The sequence below is a fragment of the Grammomys surdaster genome, unplaced genomic scaffold (genome assembly GCF_004785775.1).
Source record: "Grammomys surdaster isolate TR1022 unplaced genomic scaffold, NIH_TR_1.0 125621, whole genome shotgun sequence".
NCBI classification, from domain to species: domain Eukaryota; kingdom Metazoa; phylum Chordata; class Mammalia; order Rodentia; family Muridae; genus Grammomys; species Grammomys surdaster.
This window is the reverse complement of record NW_021620462.1, coordinates 1158906-1184956: the sequence shown is the minus strand read 5'-3', so window position 1 is coordinate 1184956 and position 26051 is coordinate 1158906. Positions and strand designations below refer to the sequence as shown.

At 48.2% G+C, this 26051-nt stretch overlaps 1 protein-coding gene across 1 annotated transcript; it reads right to left on the bottom strand.

Moving 5' to 3' along the window:
- Positions 1 to 379: 379 nt before the first annotated feature.
- Positions 380 to 24175, bottom strand: Slc13a5 (solute carrier family 13 member 5). Its single transcript, XM_028787279.1, has 12 exons — positions 23991 to 24175; positions 19513 to 19641; positions 19106 to 19242; positions 17658 to 17845; positions 16417 to 16585; positions 14805 to 14927; positions 10254 to 10472; positions 9336 to 9436; positions 8166 to 8284; positions 6037 to 6198; positions 3463 to 3600; positions 380 to 1981 (listed from the first exon to the last, which is right to left on the bottom strand). The coding sequence occupies exons 1-12, from the start codon at positions 24090 to 24092 to the stop codon at positions 1850 to 1852; spliced, it is 1719 nt and encodes a 572-aa protein (XP_028643112.1). The 5' UTR covers positions 24093 to 24175; the 3' UTR covers positions 380 to 1849.
- Between the last annotated feature and the right edge of the window lie 1876 nt (positions 24176 to 26051).

Genomic DNA, 26051 nt, shown 5'->3' with positions numbered 1-26051 from the left:
GGACAAGTTCTGTCTGCTTCAGCACTGTCCTGAGCTCATCTCAGAGGGACCAGCAAGGAAGGTCTCATGTTCAGAGATCTTCCCTGGGTAAGCAGGACCTTAAGGTAGGCTGGCTCTTAGCCACCTACCTCTCCCTATCAGCTCAATAAGACCAAAGCCCTTCATGGGTAGAAGAAGGAGAAAAGCAGAGGCCTGTTTTTATGAGATCCAAAACTGTCACTAACTGGACCTAGAATTCATCCCTTGGATACTCTGAGCTTTGGTTTTCTTCAAGGATGAGTGAGGATCCTAATGCTGGCCGTCTCACAGGGTAGCCGCAAATTTGGAATATGATAACTAGTAAATTCCCTGGGTCCAGGAAGGCTGGGCACCCAGGAGGTGGACAGAGAGCAACTGTTTATTCATCTGCCTTCCTCTGTCTCCTTCACAAGGCATGAAATCACAGACCAGACAGCACACTGGAACTTTCCATAGCAGACAGAGCATTTGACAAGAGCAAGCCTTTAACAGTGTGGTCAGGAGTCATCCAAGGAGCCAGACACATACTTGGTCTTTGATGGGGACTCCTTGGGTCTCCATACTGTCTTCTTCCCAGAGAAAAAATGACACCCATGGGCCTTATCTACTCAGCCATCTTCTTTCCAGAGCAAATTAAGCAAAGAAGAGAGCATCACTGAAGGACAACGGAGAGCTTCCTCTCCTGTCTCCCTTTCATGTGAGCAGTCCTACAGGTTCCTATAGACACTCTGCTCAGTCAGTTTACTCTGGTAGGGTCTGTCTGCTCAGACACCAACAAGCACCGCTCATTCTCAGCCATGCTCTGTTGCCACCAGGCCTAGCCACAATGCACAGCCAGCAAGGGAGCTCAAGAGACCAACAGGACAGACAAACTGTGCAGTGGCCCAGCCCTTGGAAATGAGCTGCTGAATCTGCTCTGGATCTAGCCAAGGGAAGACTTAGGTATCCCACTTTAACATCATCCCCCAAAGAGACACCATTGTCCATCCTTGAAATGTGATCCCAGCTGCACCAGGCTGGCAGGATGAGCATTCCCAGAATAATCAAACTGAGCTGGACCCCTGGAAAAACAGGGGTTTTTCTGGAGAGCCTCAGCCAGGGGCGGGGGGCGGATCTAGTAGTTGAAGGAGGCTCACTGGGGAGCTGGGAAGGAGGCTCAAACTGTTAATTGATATGAAATGAGGCAAGTAGGGGACAGGTCAGTCAAGGGCGAGCAGAAGTGCCATGATGTCAGCACCTCAGGTTGCTCAGTGGTTGGTGATGGCACCATGTAGAGTCCAAGTCTTCAGGGGTTGTGATGCCCACTCTCACTCTGGCAGAGGGAAGTGTTCAAGATCAGAGTTCTGTCCTGGATGGGAAGTTCCTTCGTGGTGATAGAGATGATGATCTGGAGACATCCAAAAGAGGTGCAAAGCCTGGGCTCTCAGCCTGGTGATCCAATCCCCGTGTGGAGACTGTGAGAACAGGTATGTGAGAACTAGAGCCCAGCACGGAACCAGTAGTCTTTCAAAGCCACATGGGTACAGGATTGGAGCCCTGGTCCCTCTGTTTCCTGCCTGCCCCAGGAGAGATGGAAGAGTCCTAGGAAAGATGGACCTCATGACCTCTCAAAGGGGGTCCTTTCCCTTCTGAGCCTATCTTCCCATCACCCATTGCCATCTCTGAATCTGAGCCTGGAGGAAGAGGTGGCTAGTAGGCTAGATCTTCTTGGGGTGTTGACATCATTGGATCACACTGGGGTATGAGCACCCAGTGCTCTGTGCAAGGTGTGCCAGAAGGTTCATAGTCCTCAAAAGGGTTGGGGGGCATGCTTGCGCTCTTGTGGCTCTTCCTAAGTGTTAATACTTGATGAATTTGCCCAGTCAGGGAAATTATCCAAGTTAAACACAGCTCGTCCCCAGGTGTTGACTGACAGAAACACAGATGCAATTCCAATGAAGTTCATTATGAGTCCTGTTTTCATCTAGGGAATAAAAACAGGATCAGTCAGCAACTCAGGTCTTGGCTGGGCCTTGTGTTCCTGCACTCTGGACTCCTCTCATCTCCAGACAAAGCAAATCGAGTGTCACTCTTGCTGAAGGAATTCTTGGGAAGGAGCTAGCACAGATAGGTTCTCTACACCCAGTATGATGTTGGAAAGTGACTTCTGAGAGCTGATGTAAGACATCCACCACTTCTCGTGACCCTCCCATAGATCTTTCTGCCACCCACCTTGTAATGAACTCCAACAACCCAGCAAGGACTTTTTGCTGGGGCTCAGAATCAAATCAGCAAGGTGTGGTTTCTGGGATCCAGGTACATAATGAAAATATGCAGGGGGAACCCCCAGAGTGCCCTGGTAGAGGCTCTGAGATCATTAATAATTGACTGGATAAGGTGAGGACAAGTCTGGCGTCCCCCTCTTACCTACTCAGCTCATTCCCAACCCAGAGCCACAGGGTTCTCCTTCCCCTATCAGAGGTGAGAAAGTCAAACCTGTTTTGAAAAGCTATGCCTGTGATTGTGTTTGCTTCCAAGGTGTCACTGACTCCCAAGAAAATGGGCTCCCCATTCTGTGTCCCGTCTTCAGTTATCCCACAAGCCTATCTGACTACTGTGCTCCTCCTGGATGTCCTCGGGGTTCTTGCTAGTTATGATTCGGCTGCCATGTGAAGACCCCATTCCATCCCTTCCAAGTGTTCAGCCAGGACTTCCCTGGGGCCTATGAAGGTTTCTCCAGATAGGGGTTTCTAGCATCTTCACGGGAACAGACGCCATATGACATATGAGATCATTTCAATAACCAAGAAGAGATGCACCGTAGACAAGAATGATAGCTATAGGCTTAGGTATCCTGTGGTGCTCTCAGATCCCATGACATCCTCTGTCATCCTCTCCTTGTGTGTATGCAGGTGTGCTCACTCATGTTCGCATGTCTGTGACCCAGCAGCTGGTATTGAGTATCTTCCTCTATAATTCTCTGCCTTTAAATATTTCTTAGATTTACTTTATATGTATGAGTGTTTTGTCTGCATGTGTGTATGTGTACAATGTGTGTGCCTGGTCCCTGAAGAGTTGTGGATGGATGTAAGCCACAGTATGGGTGCTGGGGAATGGAACCCGGGTCCCCTGTAAGAACAGTGAGTGCTCTTAACCTCTGGAGCCATTGCTTAAGCTTTCTGAGACAGTCTCCCCTTGAACCTGAAGCCCACTGATTCAGCTATACTGACCGGCCAAGGAGCCCAAGATACATCTGTTTCCGCCACAGCCATGTCTGGCTTTTAGTGTGAGTGCAGAGAACACCAACTTAGGGCATCATGTTTCCACAGCAAGCTCTTTACCAACTGAGCCACTGCCCCAGCCCCATATGACACCCTTTTGAAAGTCACACATCATTCATATATGGGACATTCCTTGTACCGATAGCACCATCATCTAATAGGTGAAAATAAAAGGGGCTGTTACCATGTCAATAACTTTGAGGTGTCCATAGGCAAAAACGATGGCATTCGGTGGGGTGGCCACAGGCAACATGAAGGCAAGTGATGCACTCAGGGTACAGGGAATCATGACATACAGTGGATGGATGCCGATGGAACGAGCCTGGAGAGACACACCACACAGAAGTTCCCAAGCCATACTTCAGCATCATTCCCTAAGACCTGGGTTACAGTCCAACCTTCACATCTGTGTCTAGTCCCTTTGCACTGCGCTTCTCTGCATGATGACTACTGACCACAGAAGGCCGAGCTCAGAGTTACCTCCCCTGGAGGCCTTTTTGTCTCCAATTTATTCCATATGTCTTCTGGGGAGGCACTTACTGTGAGCCAGAAGCCATAGTAGACTTGTAGATTGCACTAAATATTAAAATGTACTGTGAACCATCTGCCTGCTTTGTCACGGACAGAGGCAGCCTACACAATTGGAGACACTCCTTACGTGCAAATGCTTCCCCTTCGTGTTGAGAATCTGATGTCCACCTTCTTCACTCTATGTATTAAACTCCTGCTACATCTAATAGCACAGAGTAGATATTCATTATGTATTTAGTGAGTCCATGAATAACATAATCAAAATCGCTGTCAAAGAGACTCTTTATCATGCATGGCTTCCATGTGTGAACATGTCTGCAGAGATCTCACTGTAACAATTTGACATCAAAATGCAGGAAACTGATGCAATGGTCAGCAACCACTGGATGCTGTATTCATACAGTACCACTCACGGTTTGCTTTCCTCATGTGGGTGTCCAGGCGGGAGTGTGGAGGGCCTTAATGGTAGTTCTGGGCAATTTTACTCAAAGACTGATTTTGGCTCGAGAAGAGCCTTCTTTTTCTGAGTGTTTACCTGAATGTATGGCTGTGCATCATGTGTGTGTGGTGTCTGAGGAGGCCAGAAGAGGGTGGTAGGCTCCTGAGACTGGAGTTACAGACGGTTGTTAGCCTCCAAGTGGGTGCTGGGAATCGAACCTGGGTCCTCTGGAAGAGCAGCTAGTGCTCTTAATCGCTGATCTATCTTTCCAGTCCCATAGCAGAGCTTATTTTCAAAGGCGCCAGCTACCTCCTTAGATTAAAGCTTGTATTTGCCCACCTGGGGCTATTTGTGCTCACAGGGGTCACAGAAGATGACAAAGCCAGACTTTGCTCAGGAGAGGAGCATCTCCATTGTGTGCCCAGCACCAAAAGACCCTGCTCCCCATTCTTGCTCCCTCTCCTCCCTGTCCTCCTCCACCTGTCTTCTTCCTCTCCCTCCTCCTCCTCCTCCCCTTCCTCCTCCTCCTCTTTCTCCTCCCCCTCTTTCTTCTCCTCTTCCTCTTCTTCCTCTTTCTTCTCCTCCTCTACATTTTCCTTTTCCACTTCCTTAACCCTGAGCAGCCTGCTCAAGGAAGGAGACAGCTACCTTTCTATTTTAAACACTTCTATCTTCCCGGGGAAAAGAAAAAAAACCTCTCAGGTTTGATTTTTTAAAAAACTGGATGCTCCATGCTGCTTGGATGGAAATTTATCAACTTCAGCACTAGGCTTAGATCTTTTCTGAGTCTGACTCTGAGCTGAGACTAATGATAGCCTTTTCCTGTTCCTCTTCAGGGTAGACTTCGGTGGCTTCCTCGTTCAGGTTCTCTGTGGCCCATGTATGTCTTAGGAGTCTCATCACACTTCTAGGAGGGGCTCAGGTCTTCTGGCACTTCCTGAACCCCCTGAGGTCAGTACTATCTTTGATGTGTGACAGAGGAACGTAAGAACAGATGACAGCTGATTGCCCTACAGGCTTTGCTTCCTCCTCAGTTCCCAGCTCACAGTTGAGCTTGCCCGTAAAACACTGGAATCAACATTTGACAGCCTTTCCTTCACCACCTCCATTTTCTGTCTCAGATCCCAGTGATCCCTCTCTTCTCTGAGAAGTCTTCAGGCATGCCCTTTCCCTACCCTGCTGGAAAGACCTGTCCAGTCCTCCCATTCTCAAGTCCCCTTATCCCCTGGGCTTCATTCTGTAGTCTCAATCAGTGACATATGCCTTCCTCCCACCATCTTGAAAAATAACCTAGATAGTTAGATTAATATAATAGTTGTGTGGCTGTTGCTTTGTGTGAGTGTGCTGTGGTGTGTGTGGTGCTGGTGATTGAACCCAGGGCCTTGCATATGTCAGACAAGAGCTTAGTCTTTTTTATTTTTGTTTTTGAGACAAGGCGTCACTAACTTGAACTCACCCTGTAGATCATATAGACCTTGAACCTGCAACCATACTGCCTCCTCCACCCAAACCATCTGGCCCACTGATGCAATAAAGTTTAAGCACCTGGTCCACATCTGATGCTTTGGAAAGCGATGGGGAAATACAAAGGAGAGTGGACCAAGCAGTGAAGGAGGGCCTCAGGACCAGTGTACACAAGTCCATATTAGAGCCAGAGCCACATCCTGCTCTTCAAGTCTGGTGAGGCTCTGGATCTGAATTTTACAGCTTCTCTAGAGACTCAGGAAATGGCCATGGGTTCACAACTTCCCACAAAATGTTATTCCCTTCCCCAGAAGTGTTACTTACCATGGAGGCAAAGATAGGCAGGAACAAGGTGGTAGTGGCCACATTACTTGTGCACTCTGTGGTCATTGCAACAAGACAGGATAAGATCAAGGTAATGACAGCAGGTCTCACTGAGCTCAAGGGCTCCATCTGTCTTGCCATCCACTCGGAGAGCCCTGAAGTCTAGGAAGCACAGAGACCATCATTTCAGGGCTCCTGGCTTACAGTTCCTCCAGGGTCCAGGGAGCTCAGTCCACTCCATTTCTAATTGCCTTTCTTGTACATAGATAAAATTTTTCTCCTTCCTCTTCCTCTCCCTCCCTGCCCCTTTCCCTCCTCCTCTTCTTCCTCTTCCTCTTCTTCTTCCTCCTCCTCTTCCCCCCCTCCTCCTCTTCCTCTTCCTCCTCCTCCTCTTCCTCCTCCTCTTCTTCTTCCTCCTTTTCCTCCTACAACTCTGCTTGTGGCTCAGCTGACCTATTAACTAGATTCAAACATCAGAAGTCATCTGGAAGTGTTTGTCCAAATGTCCTGTGAGCACATCAGGTTCAACATGTCCCAGTCCAGGTTCCTCTTCTTCAGTCCCAAATCTGCCTCTTCCTCTGGGATATCTAGCTGATGAACCCTTCACAGCTGCTGGGAGTCATCCTGAAGGGTTTCTAATCTGCTCATTTCTGGCACCTTGTCAGTCACAAGTCACCCTAGGTGGCTTTTCCACCTTCTCCCCCTTAGTCTTCCACATTCTTAAGGCTTAGAGGAGTGATCTGGGACAGAAATTGAGGATTTAGTCTTGGAGCGCTGAGATAGCAGGAAAAGAGCAGAAGGTGGACAGACAAAAGGCTAAGGACAGAGCCTGGGAAAGGAGCATATTGTGAGACAAATGAAGAAGAAACCAGGGAGCCCACTGGTTCTTCTCTACCCCTGCTAGCCTCAGACCACCACTCAAGACAATAGGATGACTGTTTTCAAGTATGTATCTGACCAAGTCACTCCTGGCTGCTTTCTTTTGCCTTCAGGTCCAAGGCCATGCACGCTATCCTTAAAGCAGATCTTAGAACGCTGGCTTCTGCTGGCTTCTACAACTTCATTGCCTTAACTAGGTACCTATTTGATCTTATCTCACTTTCTCTCAAAAGGCTTTTATAGACACACCCTGGTCTCTAGACTGTGAAGTCTTCAAAAATAGATACTATGTCTCAGTGTCTTCTGTAACTTCTGTGCCTGGCCTATCATTAGGAACATACTAGAATGTTTGATAAGTAAAAGAAAATGCTACATGGGGAAAGGAATTGGTGGGTAGATGAATGATAGAAAGAAGGGTGACTGGTGGATTTGTTCATCTGAAATGCATATTAAATTATATAAATATATAATCTATACATTAGGTTAGGGATATGGTTCAGTGGTATAGTGTTTTATGTGAGCTTGATCCCTAGCACTAAAGAAATAGCATGTATGTATTCACAGTGTCCAAGATGCTTGGGAAACTGTAAAAACTGTAAACACAATACAGACCAAGTCTATCTGTTACATCACATTCCTGGATGGGTGGAAAGATGTCTGGATGTGTTAGGTGGATGAGGACATGGGTAGAATAGATACATAGGATGGAAGGAAGAATTAAGAAGAAAATAGAAAGAAGAAAAGAAAGAAGGAAGAAAAGGTGAATGAGTGGGATGGGAGGCAGGCAAGGGAAGGAAGGAAGGAAGGGGGGAGGGTGGGAAAGAATGAGAAAGAAGAGCTAGAGGGAGTTAGAGGGATGGGCTGAGGGAGACGGACGATGATAGATAGCAGCCCCAAACTAATTCAGCCTCTTTGGCTGAGGAGATAGTTGAATTGCATTTTCTCTTAAAAGCTGATCTTCTCCTATGCTGCTAAGTTCTTAGCTAGAGAAAAGTTTTGAAATCCTGAAACCATGTCAACAAAAAGTTCAGCAAGTAGAGGATCCAAAGGACATGGTGAGAATATTTGTAAGAACTCAAAAGTCCTCCATGTTGAATGCCTAGGATTCATCAAGGCTGCAGCGTCCGCAGCCACACAACACCAAGTCCCCTGCTTAAAGTATACGCAGCTCCGTGGTAGAGGCACACACCCAGGGAGGGAATGTGAGTGGGGGAGTGGAATTCCAGGGCTACCTAGAGCTGGACAAGTACCTCACATCCTTTTGCCATAGCAAAGCCTCCTCCCAGGAGCAGCACGATGCCCCAGGGCACTTTCTCTTGGGTGACTTTCCAATCCAGCAGTGCTGGGGGGTAGAACGGAGTTTTTCTTTCTGTGGAGAAAAAGCACACACATGTACATGTGTGTGTACATACCTTAGAAAGTAATAGACATAATCAGGAAAGATAAGCCAATAAAGATAATGAGGTATCAGTATATACCTGCATATGAGCTAAAATTCTCAATAATCACTGTACCCTTTTCTGGGGAAGATTTGGCTATATGGTTGGCTGAGGGAGGGCCTAGAAAGTCAAAACCATCTTTTCAGAAAAGCTATTTGGTCATATACTTTAAAAACTATTTAGATGTTTTAACACATCTGTATTCTTTTACCATGACAATGACATTTAGCATAAAGAAGCACCTTTGAAGAAAAAGCTATATCCAGATTATTTAACTTGTAATCATGAAAAGTTCAGGGGACAGATTAGGGAGAAAAAGTACTTCTTACCAGGCCTGACGACCTGAGTTCAATCCCTGGAACCCCCATGGTTGAAAGAAGAGAAACAACCCTCAAGAGTTATTCTCTGACCACCGCACATGCACCATGGCTCATAGAAACATACACAATATGGGGGAGGGTTTGATTTTAAATTATTTTAGAGAAAAATTCAAAATGTCAAAATACTCCCTAGCAGGGTGGATATAGGACCCCTGTATGAGGAAGTATCAGAGGTCAATTTGGCAGCTATAGTGTAGTGGGAATGTTTGTAGTGAAACCCAGACTCAAAGTAATATGCTAAACAATGAGGGTCAGGGTTCAGACTGTGTGTGCTTGGATGGCAAACTTTATAGTGTGAATGCATATTACAAAAACAGGAAAGGGAGAGAAAATATTGACAGCATTTTGGAGTATTTGAAACACCTATACTTGTTATGATATATATTTTAGATGTTTAAATACAAGAAGAGAGACTGCACCATCTAGAGGATAACACAAGTATCTTAACAAATCTCCATTTCCCTAGACTTTGTAATGTGGCAGTCCTGTTCAGTAGGACAGAAATCTTGGCCCCCTAGACCCAGGAGCCATTCCGTTCCTTTGGTCCTTTGCTCTTGGGACCCCAGTTATGATGGTCAAAAAGCCATGAGAGAGTCCTTACCTTCCTCAGTCTGGCTACTGAAGTTGAACTTGGGCTTTTGTGAAGGTACGATGAAAAGCAAAATGGCCACAAACATGGCCACCGTGGCATCTGTGATATGCCTGATAGAGAAGCATATATAGGAACTCGGTGATAGTCATACAACAAATTTGCCCCAACCCACAGCTCCGTGTCTAAATGCTCCTTTGGGAAGAAACGGGCTTTGTGAGGTATGAAAACCAGAAGCCCCAAAGGCTGGTCTTGGCTGTAACTAATACCCTGAAATTTTTGGCGTCCAACTTTGGGTGAACTCTCCCACCCTCAACCCCCCCACCACACACACACACACAGAATCTCAGTACCGCCCCCATCCGGCTATACTGCTCCATGGGTGAACGTCATGGTTTCTCAACCATGAGATTTAGACTTCTGGATTCAGTCAAGGACTCTGGTGCTAAGCTAAGTAACCAAGATGGAGTAGCCAGTTGCAGACAGCTACTTCCTCACCCACATCTTCTGCCTTTACTAGGATAGTCATTTCTTGTATGTCTCCCTAACAGAGGCAGGAGGGAATCCACATACATGCTCCCCAGCCCCACTAGGTTTCTAAGTAATGGAGTTGTATCTCGGATAGGTTCTTAAGAAAGGAAGAAGGCAGAAACCAGGGCTCTATAGAGTCTACTCTCTGCCCAATAAACAATCTTGGTTCAGCCCTCTAGGGGACATGAAGGAGCCACAAGAACAAATGCACCCACAGTTTCATCCTGAAGACTGATAGAAAACAAATGCACCCCAAAGCCAACAGAATGAGATGTTCCTCTAAAGCCTAGCTCCAGAACACAGGCCCAAGTTGTACCTTCCTCTTGCTGCCTGTTGCTGACAACACTGACAATTAGGCAGCATTATCCTAAACTAAGGCTTTTCTCCGCATCAACTTACTTGGTTTTTCCCTCGATCCAGGCGACGGACAGCCAGCCAGGCATGAAGCCAGGGTCTCGGGAGAACCACAGGATGATCAGCAGGATGAAACAAAAGAGCACGTTGCATTCAGCGTAGCTCAAGGGTCCCAGCTTCCTGTACTCCTCATTCAGCACCTTGAAGGCAATCTTCTCGGTGTCCCTCTTCTTTCTCCCACAGCAGATGCAAGTTTTTTTTAAACTAGACCATGTAAGGATAAGAGAAGGCCAAGGTAGATGGAATGACTGGGGGGTGGGAGGGTAGAACACCATAATTGCATTCATCAGCAGAGTTGACGTAGCCATGAGCAAAGAAAGACTGTGCTCCAGGGTCCCCAGGAAGAAGGCTATGGGAAGTTCTAGAGCCTTCATGATCTGGACTCATACCATCTACCCATGATCCCCAAACTTTCCCATCACAGCCTGGAGCTGCCTTCCAAAGTGCTGGAATCTCACTCCTATCACTCATGGTTCAGGAGAATAGAAGGAGAAAGCAGAGATCCCTGACAGAACTGGCCAGTCAGGGGCTGAATTCCCAGGGCCCAAAGGTATAAGATTAAGGGCTCAGGAGATGTAGAGTAGGCAGCATCTATGGCTGGGACAGGAAAGAAGCCAGCCTAGGCTCTACTTTGGGTTGGTCCCTTCAGGGTGTGCCACTGGAAGATAGGCATGCCAGGATGGCTTACATGGTCTTCCCTCAGTTGGTGTTGGCTCGAAGTGGTAGGAAGGAGGGGGATTTATGGGGGAAGGTGACTGGGTAACTGGAGCTACTAATGAATAAAATGCAGGCGTCAATGCAGAGAATATGTCACATATATGTCCCACTCTGCTGGCCTCAAACAGTGGAGCAAGGTCATTGTCCACAGAGAGCTCACCTCCAGAACTCTTTTGAGGCTCACCATAAAAGTCATAGAAGGGCTGTACTGATGAAAAGGGTTGGTTCCCACAGCAGTGCTGAATGTGATCCACCTTTGAGGGCAGTGTGGCAATTTCGGTGTCAATGACATGGCTGCCAAGGTCACCAGGACATCAGAACTTGGTGTACTTCAGGATCGGGGAAGCAGTGAGAATTTTATGTCTACAGTCAACCAAGACCTCCATGATAAACTAAGGAATGGCTCTGCTGTCATGAATGGGACCTCTTTGTCATCACTGGCTCCAGAGTCTGTGCTTTGAAGAGACTTGCCATCTTAGAGACTTCAGACCTGTTCTGGGGACTCCTGATTTCCAGGATAATGGATGCCCTTGGTATTTCTAGCTGCCTGGCATGGAACAGGCAGTGAGAAGCCTGGGCCTAGCTGGTGCTACCATTCCTGATAGCACGGACTCTGGGGTAAAGTGTGATAATCAGTCTTATGATGCTGGCCACCATGGTAGTAACACCAAACCCACTGAACCTTGCTCAGTTTTACTGAGCAACTTCTCCTCTGGGTTCATTTTATCTGGTGGCCCATGAGACAGGCAAGTGGATCCTGTGGATGTCCTGGAGTTCCATTAGGGACCACAGTGTCCTGACAAGGAATGGCCTTCATTATGGTGCATCACAGTGAACTGGATATGTTACAGACCTACAGAGACAGAGAGAGCTCTGGGTCCACAAATACCTCACCATGGCACCGGACAGGAAGAACTCTCAGAAAGAACACTTGTCCTGTTTTCAGCTGAGCCTGGTCAGGATGCTTGAGTGAAAGACAGTTATGCCACATCATTCTTAGTGGTCTGGGTGAAAGTCTGTGACTACCCACAAGTTCAAGCAAAACAGGTTTTTTGTCATGGTTTGGTTCTGCTACAAGTGAGAATCTTAAGAAAAATCAGGACACAAGGAACAGTAGAGGTTCCTCCTGTGGCTAGGAAACATGATTCTTGGTTTTACCCAACCTGGTCCAAGAGGCCAGATATGCATGGGAGATCACCAGGTTCTGTATGTTCTGGGCGTGCTCCTATTTCTCCCAGAACCATTCTCTACCTTGAGAATCTGGAATGGAAACTAGGCTACCTATGAGCCACGCTGCACTTGGTGTCTGCGTCACAGTGCCATGCCAAGGAGGACTGGGGTAGAAGAAAGCCACGCTCCTCCTTTTCCTGCAGCTAGAAGTCCCAATATATTCATGGTAAATGCTGTTCAGAATTCCCATGGTTCACAAGAATAGTGAAGCTGGGCAGAGGTGAGTGAACCATATCTGGGGCTGTCAGCTAAGCTTTCACGCCCCTCGTGTCCCTGTCACCTACTAGCTGGGTGGCTGATGGTGTCCTAATACTCTTGTTGTTCAGCCAGCTCTGTCTGCATGCTTGACCTTAGGGTTTTATGGACATCCAAGGCCATAGGGAATCCTCCTAACAACAGGATAGCAACCCTTGGCATGTGTTCTGGAGCTGACTGACTAGACTCCAACCTCGGGCCTACCACATCCATGCTGTACAATGTGTTACGAGCCATATAACCTCTCTAGCTATCTTATCTGTAAATTAGCAATAACTATACTAGCTCTTACTTCACAGGTTGTCGTGAAGATTAACTCATAAATGTATAGTGCTTAAAATAGTGTTTGGCATGCAACATGTCTCCTGTCCTTTTCTTCTGGCTGTGCTGGTGACAGAATCCTGAGCCTTGTAGTATGGAAGTGCTCTACTACTGGGCCACACTCATAGCTCTTGGGGTAAAGCCATCTGAGGTAGACTGAGATATCCTTGGATGCAAGGGAGCCTGGGAAACAGTGAGTAGAGTTTTGTTTGTTTGTTTTTCTTGCACGTACGTGTGTGTGTGCATGTGTGTGTGTGTATGTGTGTGTGTATGTGTGTGTGTGTGTGTGTTTATGCACATGCTATAGTGCAACTGTGGAGGACAGAGGACAATTTGTGCTCTCACCATGTGGGTATTGGGGAATCAAACTCAGATCATCAGGTTTGGCAGCAACTCCCTTTATCTGCTGACCCCCTGTACCATTGCTGGCCCTGTGCTTTTATTTTTTGAGACAAGGTGCAGGCTAGCCTGGAACTCTTGATTCTCCTACCTTAGGCTCCTGAAGGGCTGGGATTATAGGCTTGTACCACCACACCTGATAATCACTGCAATGTCTACTGCCTCATGAGGCAACACAGATGTCAACCTGCAGAGGGTTCAAAGGAGCATACCACTGGGTAGGTATGAGTGAACAGCAGGACTTCAGTCCTGGTGCATATTCCAGAAGCTGAGTGAAGAGAATGCTTCCTTTTGCAGTGGAGAGGATGGGAATAGGGCATTAGGGGTAGGGGGCTTGGGAATGTCTGGGCACAGTGGGGGGGGAGCCCTGCCTGATGCTGGTAAGTGCTGTTGTTATTGCTTTGAATGGGTGTAGCAAATTTTATAGTATAATTTCATAAAAATAGTTCTTCTTTCAGAAGAAAATGAATTTTTTTAAAAAATGCCCCATCCCCCAATGAAGTCACAGGTTCCTAGGCCTTTTGCCTTCTCTACCAAGTCTCTTGCCTGGGGTCATTCACACCCATCTTTTTCTGGGTTCAAGCTCCCTGGTGGTTCCTACCAACAGCATTCCCTCCCAGTGCAGCACAGTCACCTTCGCGCCACTGGTAAATTTGTGACTTTTAAAACAATACCTTAGCCAGGTGGTGGTGGTGGTGGTAGTGGTGTATGCCTTTAGTTCCAGCACTTGGGAAGGAAGGGGCAGGTGTATCTGTGTGTTTGGGGCCAGCCTGATCTACAGATTAAGTTCCAGGACAGCCAGGGCTACACAGAGGAACCCTGTCTTAAAAAAACAAAAACAAAACAAAACAAAAAACCCAAATGAATAAACAAACAAACCAAAACTATTTGTTGGCCCCACATCATAGTTTCTGTCCAAAGTCTGGCTGCCTCAAAGGTGACTCTGGGTGAGCTTGACAGTGTGCTGGGAATGGGCAGGTAAACTCTCCAGGCCTGGCATGTTGCAGGGAACACCACAGGAGCTCGGTGAAGGTCTGAGCTTGACACTAACTTGGACAGTATCAAGAGGATCACTGTGACCTGGCCTACTAGACCCACATGACCAAGTGGCAATGTGTCCAGGCATGTTGGCTTGGCATTTGGGGACAGGCTACTCTTCAGTTGCCTTGAACCACATAGATGGCACACTTGCTCTTTCTCTCTGAGACAGAAGACATGGAGGAGTCAGGGTGGCCTGGTTCACAGCCAAGGGGTGTCATTGGGACACAAGGATAGGTGCCAAGGCATACACCCAGTGGTGGCTCAGGGAAGTGCGTTATTCGGTGGTGAACTAGAGGACAGGGAAAGCTGGGAAAAAGGGCAGCCCTTGAGCAAGCTTTCAGTGCTGGGGAGGTGAGCAGGTGAAAGGTAGGAAATCTCTGTCTGGGCTGGAACAATACACACAAAGATACAGCAAGCCTCCAGCCATGATAAGACTGGGAGTATAAGCCAGCAGGTCAGGCTGGAGAAACATAGAGCCCTGTGCAAGAACTCTGTAGACTGGCCCAGGGCTGAGGGCTTGGTGCAGGGTGTCTGAGACCATCAGATACCAGCCTAAGAGCAGTCCACACTTACTTGGGTCTCATGTAAAGACACAGGAGCCACAGCCAGGCTATCACTAGCATCAACAGCATGGTGGGGAAGGCAAATCCAAACCAAGATGCAAAGTTCATGACATCTTTACTCTCAGGAAACAATCTGAAAGGAGAAATGTTGGTCTGTACCTCCACCGCCATCCTGAGCTGTGGGGTGCAGGTTAGGCAGGTGAACTCTGACAGACAGGTCTAACTGCAGGCCACGTAAACCTGGGGTCCAGACACCACAGTTCATTATTGTTGGGGACCCCAGAACATGGCCTCAGCAAGAGATAAGACTGAAGGGTGAATGAAGGGGCATTTTCTTTCTGTGAATAGAGACCATGCAGAATGTCTAAGTCCGGCCCGGGCCTCTAGAAAAGTATGCCTTTGCCACACATGCACACGGTCTGGCTGACAGCTTAAGGGGAGTTCATAGGTGCCTCTGAAAACTCACTCTGTGTGTTTCTGTGGGGGACATCCCTGTGGACATTTCCCAGAGAGGGACTGGAAGATGGTCTCCAAGCCTTGCTCTCCTCCCTAAGCTGCCTTTTAGCCCTGTCTAGTGCAAAGACGTCAAATACCTCCCAGAATTTCCCCAACTCAGCCTACGCAAGTCTCTTTTTGCAGTCGAACTTAAAGGGAAAGCTCTAGGGTTGTGATCACAGAAAACATGTCAAGGACTATGTTTTTGAACCTCAGGGTTCTGACCTGATGAGCTGGCTGTTGCTCTGTCTGCCACTCTGTCCTTTACAACTCCCAGCCCCAGTGCCAGCTGCCCCCCCACACCTGTCCAAAGCTCTTGTCTACACAAAAGAGGGACCGCCTCCTTTTTGTTCCTTACCATGATAATTTGCACATGCTTCAATTAACACATGTATTTACTAGACTGCCTGAAACTCCCTGTATCTGGCACCCTCAGCAGACCATGAAAAGCCTGTGGCGGGGCCTCGACTTCTCTCTCCTCCATGCTTTTCCAAGCACATCCAGCACAAGGCAGAGCTTGGACCCGGGATCCTCACAGCCTGTGTCCCCTTTCAGTCAAAGCTGGGCAGACGCTTCTAGGCTACGCTTATAGTGCACTGGAGGCCTCCAATTAGTGAGACTATGTGACGGAGACTCCACGACAATTAGTGGCCCAACCCTACTTGTCTGTGCCATCTGTAGACCCTGAAAAATCAAAGGATCATGGCCATTATCAGACAATGTCAGTGAGCTGGTAAGGGCTTTTTTAGAAATGTCTGTTTTCTGTGAATTCAACCCACTGCCGTTTGCCAGTGATTGCACTGCCATTTCTTATGATGTTAACTCAGAGTCCAATCCACACTCCCTGCCTAAGCTAGAAACCCTGAGTCACTGAAAGAAGTTCAACTCGTCCCATGTCAGAAAGCCATCCTGTCCATGCATGAGCTCTAGTACGTCATGTCTCCGTTCCCGGGGAAGACTCTTAGTGGGTGCAGGGATGCTGGGACATAGAGACTACATGGGTCCATCCTCCCACCTTGTTAGTCTGATGGCTCCAGGCCAAGACAGGAGGAAAAGAGAACCGAGTAAGCACCTCCTAGCCCCAGAAACCCATGGTGATGTCTCCTGAAGGCACAGTCATGACTCACTCCTGCATCTGGCCCAGGAGCACCACGTTGGGTCCCGTCCCGGTCAAGGTAGCAGTACCCCCAATGCTGGCTGCATAGCACACACACAGGTTCATAGCCTTGTACATATTCTTTGTTTCTTCATCTTCCTGCTTCTGCACACTGAGGTCTTCAAATACGACCTGGCTTCCTGTGGTGGACACGGGGCTGTTAGCTATGTTAGTCCTGAGAGCCACCCAGCCACTCAAAGCTCTTTATAATGCTGCTAATGTGAGATCAGGCACACACCTTGCCAGGTGCACATGTATTCCTCAGCTGGAGCCCCAAATCACAGTCAGGTCCCATCTACCGTCCCACAACCCCTTCCCACGGCTTCCCTGGAGGTCTTCAATATACTTTCCAAGCCCAGAAACTTAAGGCATATGTACCCATTTCCTGGCTACTCAATGTTTCTAAGGCTCCCTTGTATCCAAGGATATCTCAGTCTACCTCAGATGGCTCTCCTCCTAGAGAGGTCCTCCTTCCTGAGTTGCTGTGCTGGCCAACCTCCCTAAGGTTTATCCTGAAGCATGTGCTTTGGGTAAGGGTCCCTACTTCAGTCATCCTACTGGGCTCCACAAGAGTCAGTGGCCAGAGTGTGCCTGGTCACCTCCATGTTGCCCAGACCTCACCCAGGACCTAGAAACCAGGTACAGGTCCAAAGGTCCTCCCATGTAGACTCTTAGGGAATAACAGGGACTAGGCAGAGGGAGAAGCAGACCCTATCCTGCATCTTCCGAGTCCTGAGCCTAGTAGGAAGCAGACCCCAAGACCTGTAGGAATGGAGCAACGGTAGCCGGCTCAAGGAGAGCCGAGAAGCCAGTCTCAAAGAAAATAAGTGTAGCAAGGATAAGAAGCATCCAGAAGGTGCTCAGAGATGCCTGAATGAATTATCAAATTAATAACTCAGTGCTTTCTATCTTGGGACCAAGGGTGAGAAGCATCCAGCAGGTGCTCAAAGATGGCTAAGTGAATTATCAAATGAATACTCAAAGCATTCTATCATGAGACCAGCTATAATCTCTGGCTAATGTTCTAAGCTTGAATAAAGGATCTTTCTTTTATGTAATAACGAATAGTAATACTAACAAAACTATTTCCCTATTTTTTTTCTTCTATGCATGTTTAAGGAGTGGCACGAGGAGCCTGGGAGGGAAGAGGGAGCCATAGCATCTGGCAACAGTAGAGAAGACCATGGCTGCAAAATCTAAGCCAGGGTGCACCTGGTAACTCGCTGGCCTTGTCCTTGTCCAGCAGCTCCAGTGTCCCCTGGCTGGCATCCACAGCTGCATTGGTGGAGACCATTTGCTCCAGCATGGCCTCCACAATGGGGATCATCATGGCTGTGGAGGCGGTGTTGCTGATCCACATAGACAGGAAGGCCGTGACGAACATAAAGCCCAGCATCAGCCTGCAGAGGAGGGGCAGAGAGGAAAGCCAGAGTCCCTCATGCCCGACTGGCCACATTCCAGGGCCATAGCTAGGGGCTAGAGCCACCCGTCTTGTCTACTCGAGACCAGGTATTCTGACGTGGTGTGGCAGTTTAACTGGCTCTTGTTTCTCTCTTCTCTTCTTCCCTTTCCTCCTTCCTCTTTGTGACAGCTAATTTTCATGGTCAACTTGTTAAGATATACCTAGTCAGAAAGTGCAACTCCGAGTGTGGCTGTGAAGGGCAGATCATGAGATCCTAAGGACTCTGGCATAACAGATAGATTAACCCCTCAAAGGATTTATAATATGATGACATTATCAGGAAGTGGTAAATCAAAGGAAGTGGAACCTATGACCAAGCCAGCCACGGGACTGGGGCCCCATTAATGGTACTAGACATGAGTTCCATCTTTTAGAGAAGTTCTTAAGTCCAATCTGAAAGCGGTTAGTTACTCCTGTAACATTTGTGTCACAGTTACACCAAAGGCCATGTGGTGGATAGCAGAAGAAGAATTGAGGGGATGAGGTGGGTTCGATAAAAAAAATCCACACATTTTATGCATATGTGAAGTTCTCAAACAATAAAAGATGTGGGGCCTAGTTGAAGGAAGTATGTCATTGGGGTGTGTCCTTAGGGGTGAATCTCACACCCCTGGCTCTTGGCTCCTCTCTTACTTACTGTCTGGTGTAGGTGAATTCCTGCTACCACATACTTCTGCCACCATAATATTCTGCTCAGGTATATAAGACCAGTCAACCACAGACTGGCCACCATCCAAAGCTAGAAGTTGAAACAAATCCTTTTTCCTTTAAGTTGTTCCTTTTAGGGATTTGGTCAGAGACATGAAAAGCAGTAACTGTATAGATTGCCTGCTATCCCCTCTTCTTGCAAACATTGCTGATGTCTGTACTGCTGGCTGCTGGGTCAGCAGGAGTCCTCAAGCTCAACTGTAGATCTAGGAAATTCCAATTTAGCGGGGAAGTTTGGCTTAGCAAGACCCAGGGTATAGCAGGGCAGCCCCAATGTAGGTAGTTTAGCTTTCCACTTAGATCTAGAAAATCATCACTGTCCTGCATAGAGTCTCTCCTATCCTAAATCCCAAAGACCTACGCAGAACCATTATAACCTACCCAGAGGTCACCCTTCCACACCCCCCTTAAATGTCCTGATCTGTCACCCTCTACTCTCTTCTTCCAGAGGCCCCTGGTGAGCCATGTAGCCAAAGAAAGATGTGCTTACCGTGAAGGCTTGGTCCCCACAAAGAGCAGCATTCTCAGGGCAATTCTCTTATGAAGCTCCCAGCGCTCCACAGCCACGGCCACAATGAGACTGCCCAGGAACAGCATGTTGGTGTCCTTCATATATTGGACACATACCTGAAGGGTTATAAGGATGTCCCATCAGAGAAGTCCTCAATCACATATGGCATGGCTCCAAAGCTGCTATCCAAGTCCTCTAGATAGCTAAGCAAGCCAAATGCTGATTTCAAAGGCATCTTGGAGTGATGTCCCCATACTTGTCCTCTAGGGATCCACTTCTGGACTTCTATAGCTATCTCTAGGCCTCGGAAGTTCAGAGGAACTCAGGGAAGGAGGAAAGTACATGGGAGGACCAGGAAGGCACCAGCCCCTGCTCGGCTTACTCACCTGCTTGGAGTCCAGAATCTTCAAAAGTGGGAAGAGCAAGACAGGCAGGAGGGAGGTGACAGCCACTGGGATGACATCTGTGCACCAGTAGACAGCCATGAGAATTATAACATAGCCACACCTGGCAAACTGAAGAGACAGTTCTGAGGCTCTGCAGGCTTCACTTCTGCATACCGACTTCATAACAAGGCAGCTGCCTCTGTGATGGGGAAGGCTATGTCCTGCTCCTGGGCAATGTGGCTTTCCAAGGCTCAGGACAGTCAAGGAGAGCCAGGTTGTCCCTAAGTCCAACCTTTCCCTGCCTCCCTCTTTCCTTCTGTGTGGTCCTAGCACCACAATAAACACACAAATGTTCTCAAAGAAAGATTGCACCCCATAAACATCCCAGGACACCTTCCTATTGACTAAAGAAGTGTTTCCCAATCATGTGCACTGACATCTGGGGTGGAGACAGATCCTTGTTGTGAGGACTGGTCTCTAAACAGTGGGGTGCTCAGCATCATCCTCGTCCTCCACCCAGTAGACACCAGTGGCATTCTCTCTAGTCACAACAAAGAGTTATATTCCTAAAAGACCGAAGTCTGAGTTAGGCTTGGTAGCACATGCCTGTAATTTCAGCGTCTAGAGGCTGAGGTAGGAGATCTTTGCACATCTGATGTCAGCTTGGCCTAGATAGGGAGCTGAGCTTCGAGACAGCTTAGACTACAAAGTAAGACCATTGAAACAATAACCAAGCTACTGATCACATGACAGCCAAAAATGCAAAGATTGTCAACATACCTTAGACACAATTGTCAAATGCCACTGCCCTCCATTGGAGACACCATTTCATTGTCTACTCTGGGAGACCCAGTGGACTTTGTCCCTGGCCACTGTTTCTTTAACCTCTCTAAATTACCCTAAAAACCATTTTGTATTTCCCTAAAACATGTCTACAGTTCCAAGGCTCCCCACCCTTTTGAGCTTTGGAGTCACTATGGCTTGTGGGGAAGGATTATTCACATTTCCTGTGAATAATGAACCTGTAGATCCTCCACCCCCTCATTTATTAGTCTATGGCCAGAGAGCAAAGGTGAGCTTTCTCTTTATCTCCTATAGGATCAATACTGGTTGAAAACCATTGAGGTGAGCTCCAGGGATGGGTGGTAGAGGAGATTCCTTTGGGGCACAGATAATAAAGAGAAATTTTAAGTAATAATGCTACCATCTACCATCATGCTATAACAATTCTAAGCATTGTCATTAATGAGTCTCTCCCGCTCCCAATCCTAGCTCCTCTTTTCCCATCTTCATCTGTAAACTGATGAGTTCAGAGGGGCCATACAGAATGTGTGACACCCAGAATCTCCTTAATAACCTTTATTCACAGAACTCAGACAGTAGATGTCCTAGGACCTGGAAGTGGATGGATCACTAGGCTAACTGACTCCTCATGTCCACCCACTAACAGGAAGCCCAGGAGATGTCTCAGCCCTGAGGAATCAATTAACATACTGGACCCTCCCTAATACAAACTCCCACCATATCCATGGAGAGTGCAGATGGGATGTTGGGAAAGTCTGGGGAGGGGACTGGAAAAAGAGCTCAGTCAGGAAAGTCTTACCCTGTAAGCATGGGGACCTGCACTTGATCTCTAGAACAAAGGAAGACACCCGGGTTCAGTGACATACACTTGTACCAGCACTAAGAATGTAGAGACAGGCCAGGCCAGCCTGTATGGCCAGATTCAGGCCACTGAGAGATCCTGTCTCAACAAACAGCTGGATGGCAGCTGAGGAAACAATACCTGATGTTGATCTCTAACCTCCAAATGTGCAAGCTCACACATGCTCGTGCATTCGGGCACACACACACACACACACACTACACTAATGTCTAGGGAGGAAGTCGCAACCTGGGAGAAGATGATGAAGTCTAAGTAAATTTACTGCACTTCACTGGAGCTGAGATTGTGTCTGGAAAAGGAACTGGAAGCTGAGATGGAAGTAGACACTGTGGTTTAAAGGCCTACCCTCAGCATATACAGGTAATCAGAAGGCACACCCCAAACACAGTGTAATCAGCCAGGGCTGAGGGTTCATCTAAGAGTGCTCACACACTGGTCTGCAAGCGGCACGTTCTAAGCTGTATGTCCTTTATTGTCAACTAAGGCAGAGTGATGTGGCTATGACATCATTATATGATACAATCTGATAGAACCACAACTGGAAATATAGACCGGTGTTGAGTAAAATGCCCTTATATGGTTCATAATGAAAATGGAGTAAGCAAAACTCTCCCCCCACCCCCGTGTGTGTGTGTGTGTGTCTGATATTTGAAGAACTGTCCATTAAAACATTAATAATAAGGCATTGATGGTACCTCATTTTATCTGATACTTTTAGACTTGTGAAAAATAAGAATTTCTTACAAGATTAACAAGGTACATGATTAAAGTCGTCTCATTTTATTAAAATGAGTTTTAGAAGCAGAGGAGGGTTCAGAGAAAGGATAGAATGGATCAGAGGGGAGACCAGGAAGCAAGCAAGGAGGAAGAGAAGAACAAAGCCTGAAGAGGGGCCATGGACCACAGAGGCCAGTGTGTGCTGGGGGGCCATCATCTGGTGGGAACAGGTGGCTGCCCCTGAGGACCAGCTGACTTTCTCTGTCCTGGAGTGTTCTGTATCTCTGGATTTTCTTGTCCAGTGAAGGTGGCATGATGAGTGGAAGCAAGGTACTCTTTGGTGGTGAGCAAGAAGAGGGACAGAAGGAGGGAATAGGAAACCAATGACCCAGGCCCCCAGCCTCCAGTCCACTTGGAGAGAAGGTTAAAAAAATAAAAAAGACTGCTTTTTGGAAGAACCTTCACTATGGCCTCCCAGTCCCTAAATTTTCATTCCCAGGGCATATATATGTATATTTATACACCCCAGTTGGGAACCTAGCTCACAATATTTATACTCCTCCTTTGTCTGTCTGTCTGTCTGTCTGTCTGTCTGTCTCTCTCTCTCTCTCTCTCTCTCTCTCTCTCTCTCTCTCTGAGTGTGTGTGTATACGAGTGCATGCGCACATGCATGTGCCAGGGATAAAGTGGGATCCTGGTTATACTGTCCTCTACCAGAAAGGTCAATCGAGCAACTATAATTATTCCAGGGAACATCACTCCCCACCAGCAGAGCTAAAATCACAGCTTCCTAACCTGGATGCCTCCCACAGACAGGAATGGTCCCAAATCTCTGGATGCTCACTAAGAGTGGTAACTGAAGAGCCGCCACAGATGATCTGCTCTCCTTGGCCGTGTGGGGCCTCTGCTCAGTATGTTTCCTTCCCCCATCCTAGGAGCCAGAATGATCCCCTTTTACTCCCAGAATCCAATCACCCCATTGTAACCATCAAAGCACCCGGGCCCAGAGAAGAGAGCAAAGGGTCTTGCTGAAAGGCACAATGTGAAATGAATAGAAGTCCACCCGAGGACACCCCTTTCCTCTCAAAACCTTCCCTGAAGAGTGCCACTGTTTCTCAAACCTGCCTGTGGAGGGGAAGCAGGATCCGAGCAAGGTTTCCTGTCTGGGCTGAGAGTGAAAGGACTAAAAGAGGGAGTGGAAGAAGGAGCAGCCAGCAGCCACAAAAGGCTTCAAAGAGCTCTGCCCTCGCCAAACTGGCTGCACACAGCTTAACAGAGCCAGGCCAGGGCTCCCGCCCTCCTCTGCTCTGCAAGCCAAGGCCATTCATTCTCTCCTTCCTCCCAGGAGCACCAAGAGGCCAGGGAACGGGACACGGCTTCCCTGCAACCCAGTGCCATGCCACCCAAGGCGTGAGCTCTGGGAACATGTCCTGTCTCCTGCCACTGCCACATCAGGCAGTGGGCAGTACCCGAACTGCCTTTCAGGCTGCAGCAGGATTTGGACTCAAGAGTGGCTTCCTTGGTTTCAGGGCTAGAAAGAAATATAGATCACAGATGGAGAAACTGAGCTTCAAAAATCAAGGCCAGATTATGGCAAAGGCAGGATCCACATAGGTGACACTCTGTTCCTATAGTTCCCTGGCTGAAGGCATCTACAGCTAGGGAATGTCTCTTCCCTAGAGAAGAGGCACAGAGGGAAAGCCCATCCCTCAGAGTCTCTGCTGGCATTATCTTTGAGCTGGACTAGCATTGGTCGTGCACTCTGGGAGGAGATTTTGAGTCAGAGGCTAAGCCTGTCGAGGGGTTTGTGTGGTTCAGATCTGTCCTAACGTCCAGGTTTCCGTGTTTGCCTGGACAGCTCTTGCGCCCTGAACTCAGTGCACTCTAGGACGTGTTCACCTTAGGGTCTCTGAGTCCCTCGGATTCTGTGCAGGGCACCTCCTATCTGGTGCCTGGAGCTTCTGAGCACGCGCCCCCCAGGGGAGCTTGTCCCCTCGGAGGAATCCCTGCGTTCCAGCTCAGCATTCCCGGGTTCCATGCCCGTTATTGCACTGGGCACCCGGGTTCTGCCAGGCTGCCCAGAAACGCAACTGACCTTGTCAGGTACCAGAATGATGAGTGGCAGCAGCAGGATCGGGGTGAAGAACAAAATCACGATGGACTTGAACTTGGTCACATAAGTCTTCGCTGAAGCCATCGCGTGAAAAGGAGACAGACTGGAGGGAGAAAAGATTGTGAGGCAGCTAGAAGCTTCACGAGCTTAAAAGGGGGCCGCGCGGTCCCACCGGATTGGGGGCGGCTACAACTCCGCCCCCCACGGCGGGGCCTCCCTGCTGTCCTGGGGAGGAGCCACCCCTCCGGGTCTGTGGGGCCCGTCTGTCCCAGGACTCTGCCACCCTGCGGCAGAGAAAGGCGTCTGCAGATTCCAGTACTTGGCACCAACCCTCTATGGAGAGGAATGGACCCTGGCAGCTCACCGCTCGCCCAGCCCGATGGCACTGCTCTGGTTGTCAGTACCCTGCAGGGTGTGCCGGTCATTCTGCAGCTTAAGCGTGAGGACCCTTTGTGTACTCTCACCTGCTCTCTCCTGGGCTCCGGAGTGTCCCAGATGAAAAATTCCACCAGCCTGTAGGATTTTCAGGCTTCTCTCTCCAAAGCGCTCTCCTTCTCATCCCTATCCCGGAGGGGTGTCTCTTAGAGGCGATGGCCGAGTCCTGCTCCACCGCGGTTCTCTCACCTCCAAGATCCGCTGGCTTCCCCCTAGCGTTAGCCCGACTCTAGACATAGAACCCATTTCCCTCCTCGTGCCCTCTCCCAACCAGCGCACCCTAGGCGCTCTACAGGGACCGCTAAGGAAGGTGGTCACTGTCCTCGCAGCCCGAACTTTCATCCTCCAGCGGACGCGCTTGCGCAGCCGGCCATCTTCGCTCCAGGTGCCACTAGCTGCTGCCGCCCACGTGCGGACCACCTCGCTAATGTCATTTTTTGGAGGCAGACGGGGTCCTAGAAAACAAGGGGCATAATCCTGCCAACGGTGTGAGAGGCATTCGTTCATTCATTAATTCTTCCCTTGACAGAGCGGTGTTTAGTATCTGTTGTGCTAAGTCCTGTTTGAGACACCAAGACAAGAGGGTGTAAAGACATTATTAGCACCTCGGTGACTTCTTTCTTTCTTCTGCCTGCCTCTCATTCTCTTTTGGGGTGTCTTATCCGTGCACCACAGACTACTTCTTAGACATTACTTGACACATAGCTGAGTCCGGGTTCCTGTACAGTCAGCTTTCACCACCGATCAAGATGCTACCTAGTTGCTGACATGGTTAGCGTGGTTGGGTCTAGGATGGCTGCTTCTGTTCTAAACATGGAAACCATCGATATACTCTGAACTATATACAGAGACCAACTATTGGCACAACATTTACACTGAGTTAGGTGTTGCAAGCAGTCTAGAGGTGAAGTAAAGAATGGGTTATATGCAATTGCTACGAATTCTATGAGACTAACCTCTCCTCTCACTTCTCCACGCCTAGCCCTGCCACCAGGAACTATTGAATCTCCCACCTTCTCAGCCCGTGGATGTCAGAGGTCCTAAACCAGAACACACATTTGTATCAAGATCTTGACTCTGTTCCTGTGACCTGTCACCTTTCCCTCAAATCTGCAACTGCCTTCTTTAAGCCCTCTCTATTTTTGCTTTGTTTGTTTGTTTGTTTGTTTGTTTGCATCTATGTGGCCCTGGGCCCATCCCTTCACCCAGAGCAATTGAAACTAGAGTTCTTACTTTGGTTTGTTTGTTCATTTCAAGACTTTATGTGCACGAGTAGTGTGTGTGTGTGTGTGTGTGTGTGTGTGTGTGTACCATCTGCATGCCTGATAACCTCAGAGTCAGAAGAGGGTGTCAGAGCCCCTGGAACCAGAGTAATAGACAGGTGGAAACCCTCACATGGGTTCTGGGAACTGAACCTAGGTACTCTGCAAGAATGGCAGGTGCTTCCATTAAACCACTGAGCCAGGTCTCCAGCCCCTTGGAGTTTTTATTTAATCTTGGTCTTATTTTTCAGCCTGTGCCCACTTAACACCCTTTTCTGGGCCTCATTCAGGACAGTCACTCAAAGCTTTCTCTCTGGGATATATGACACAGGTCAACCATTCTGCT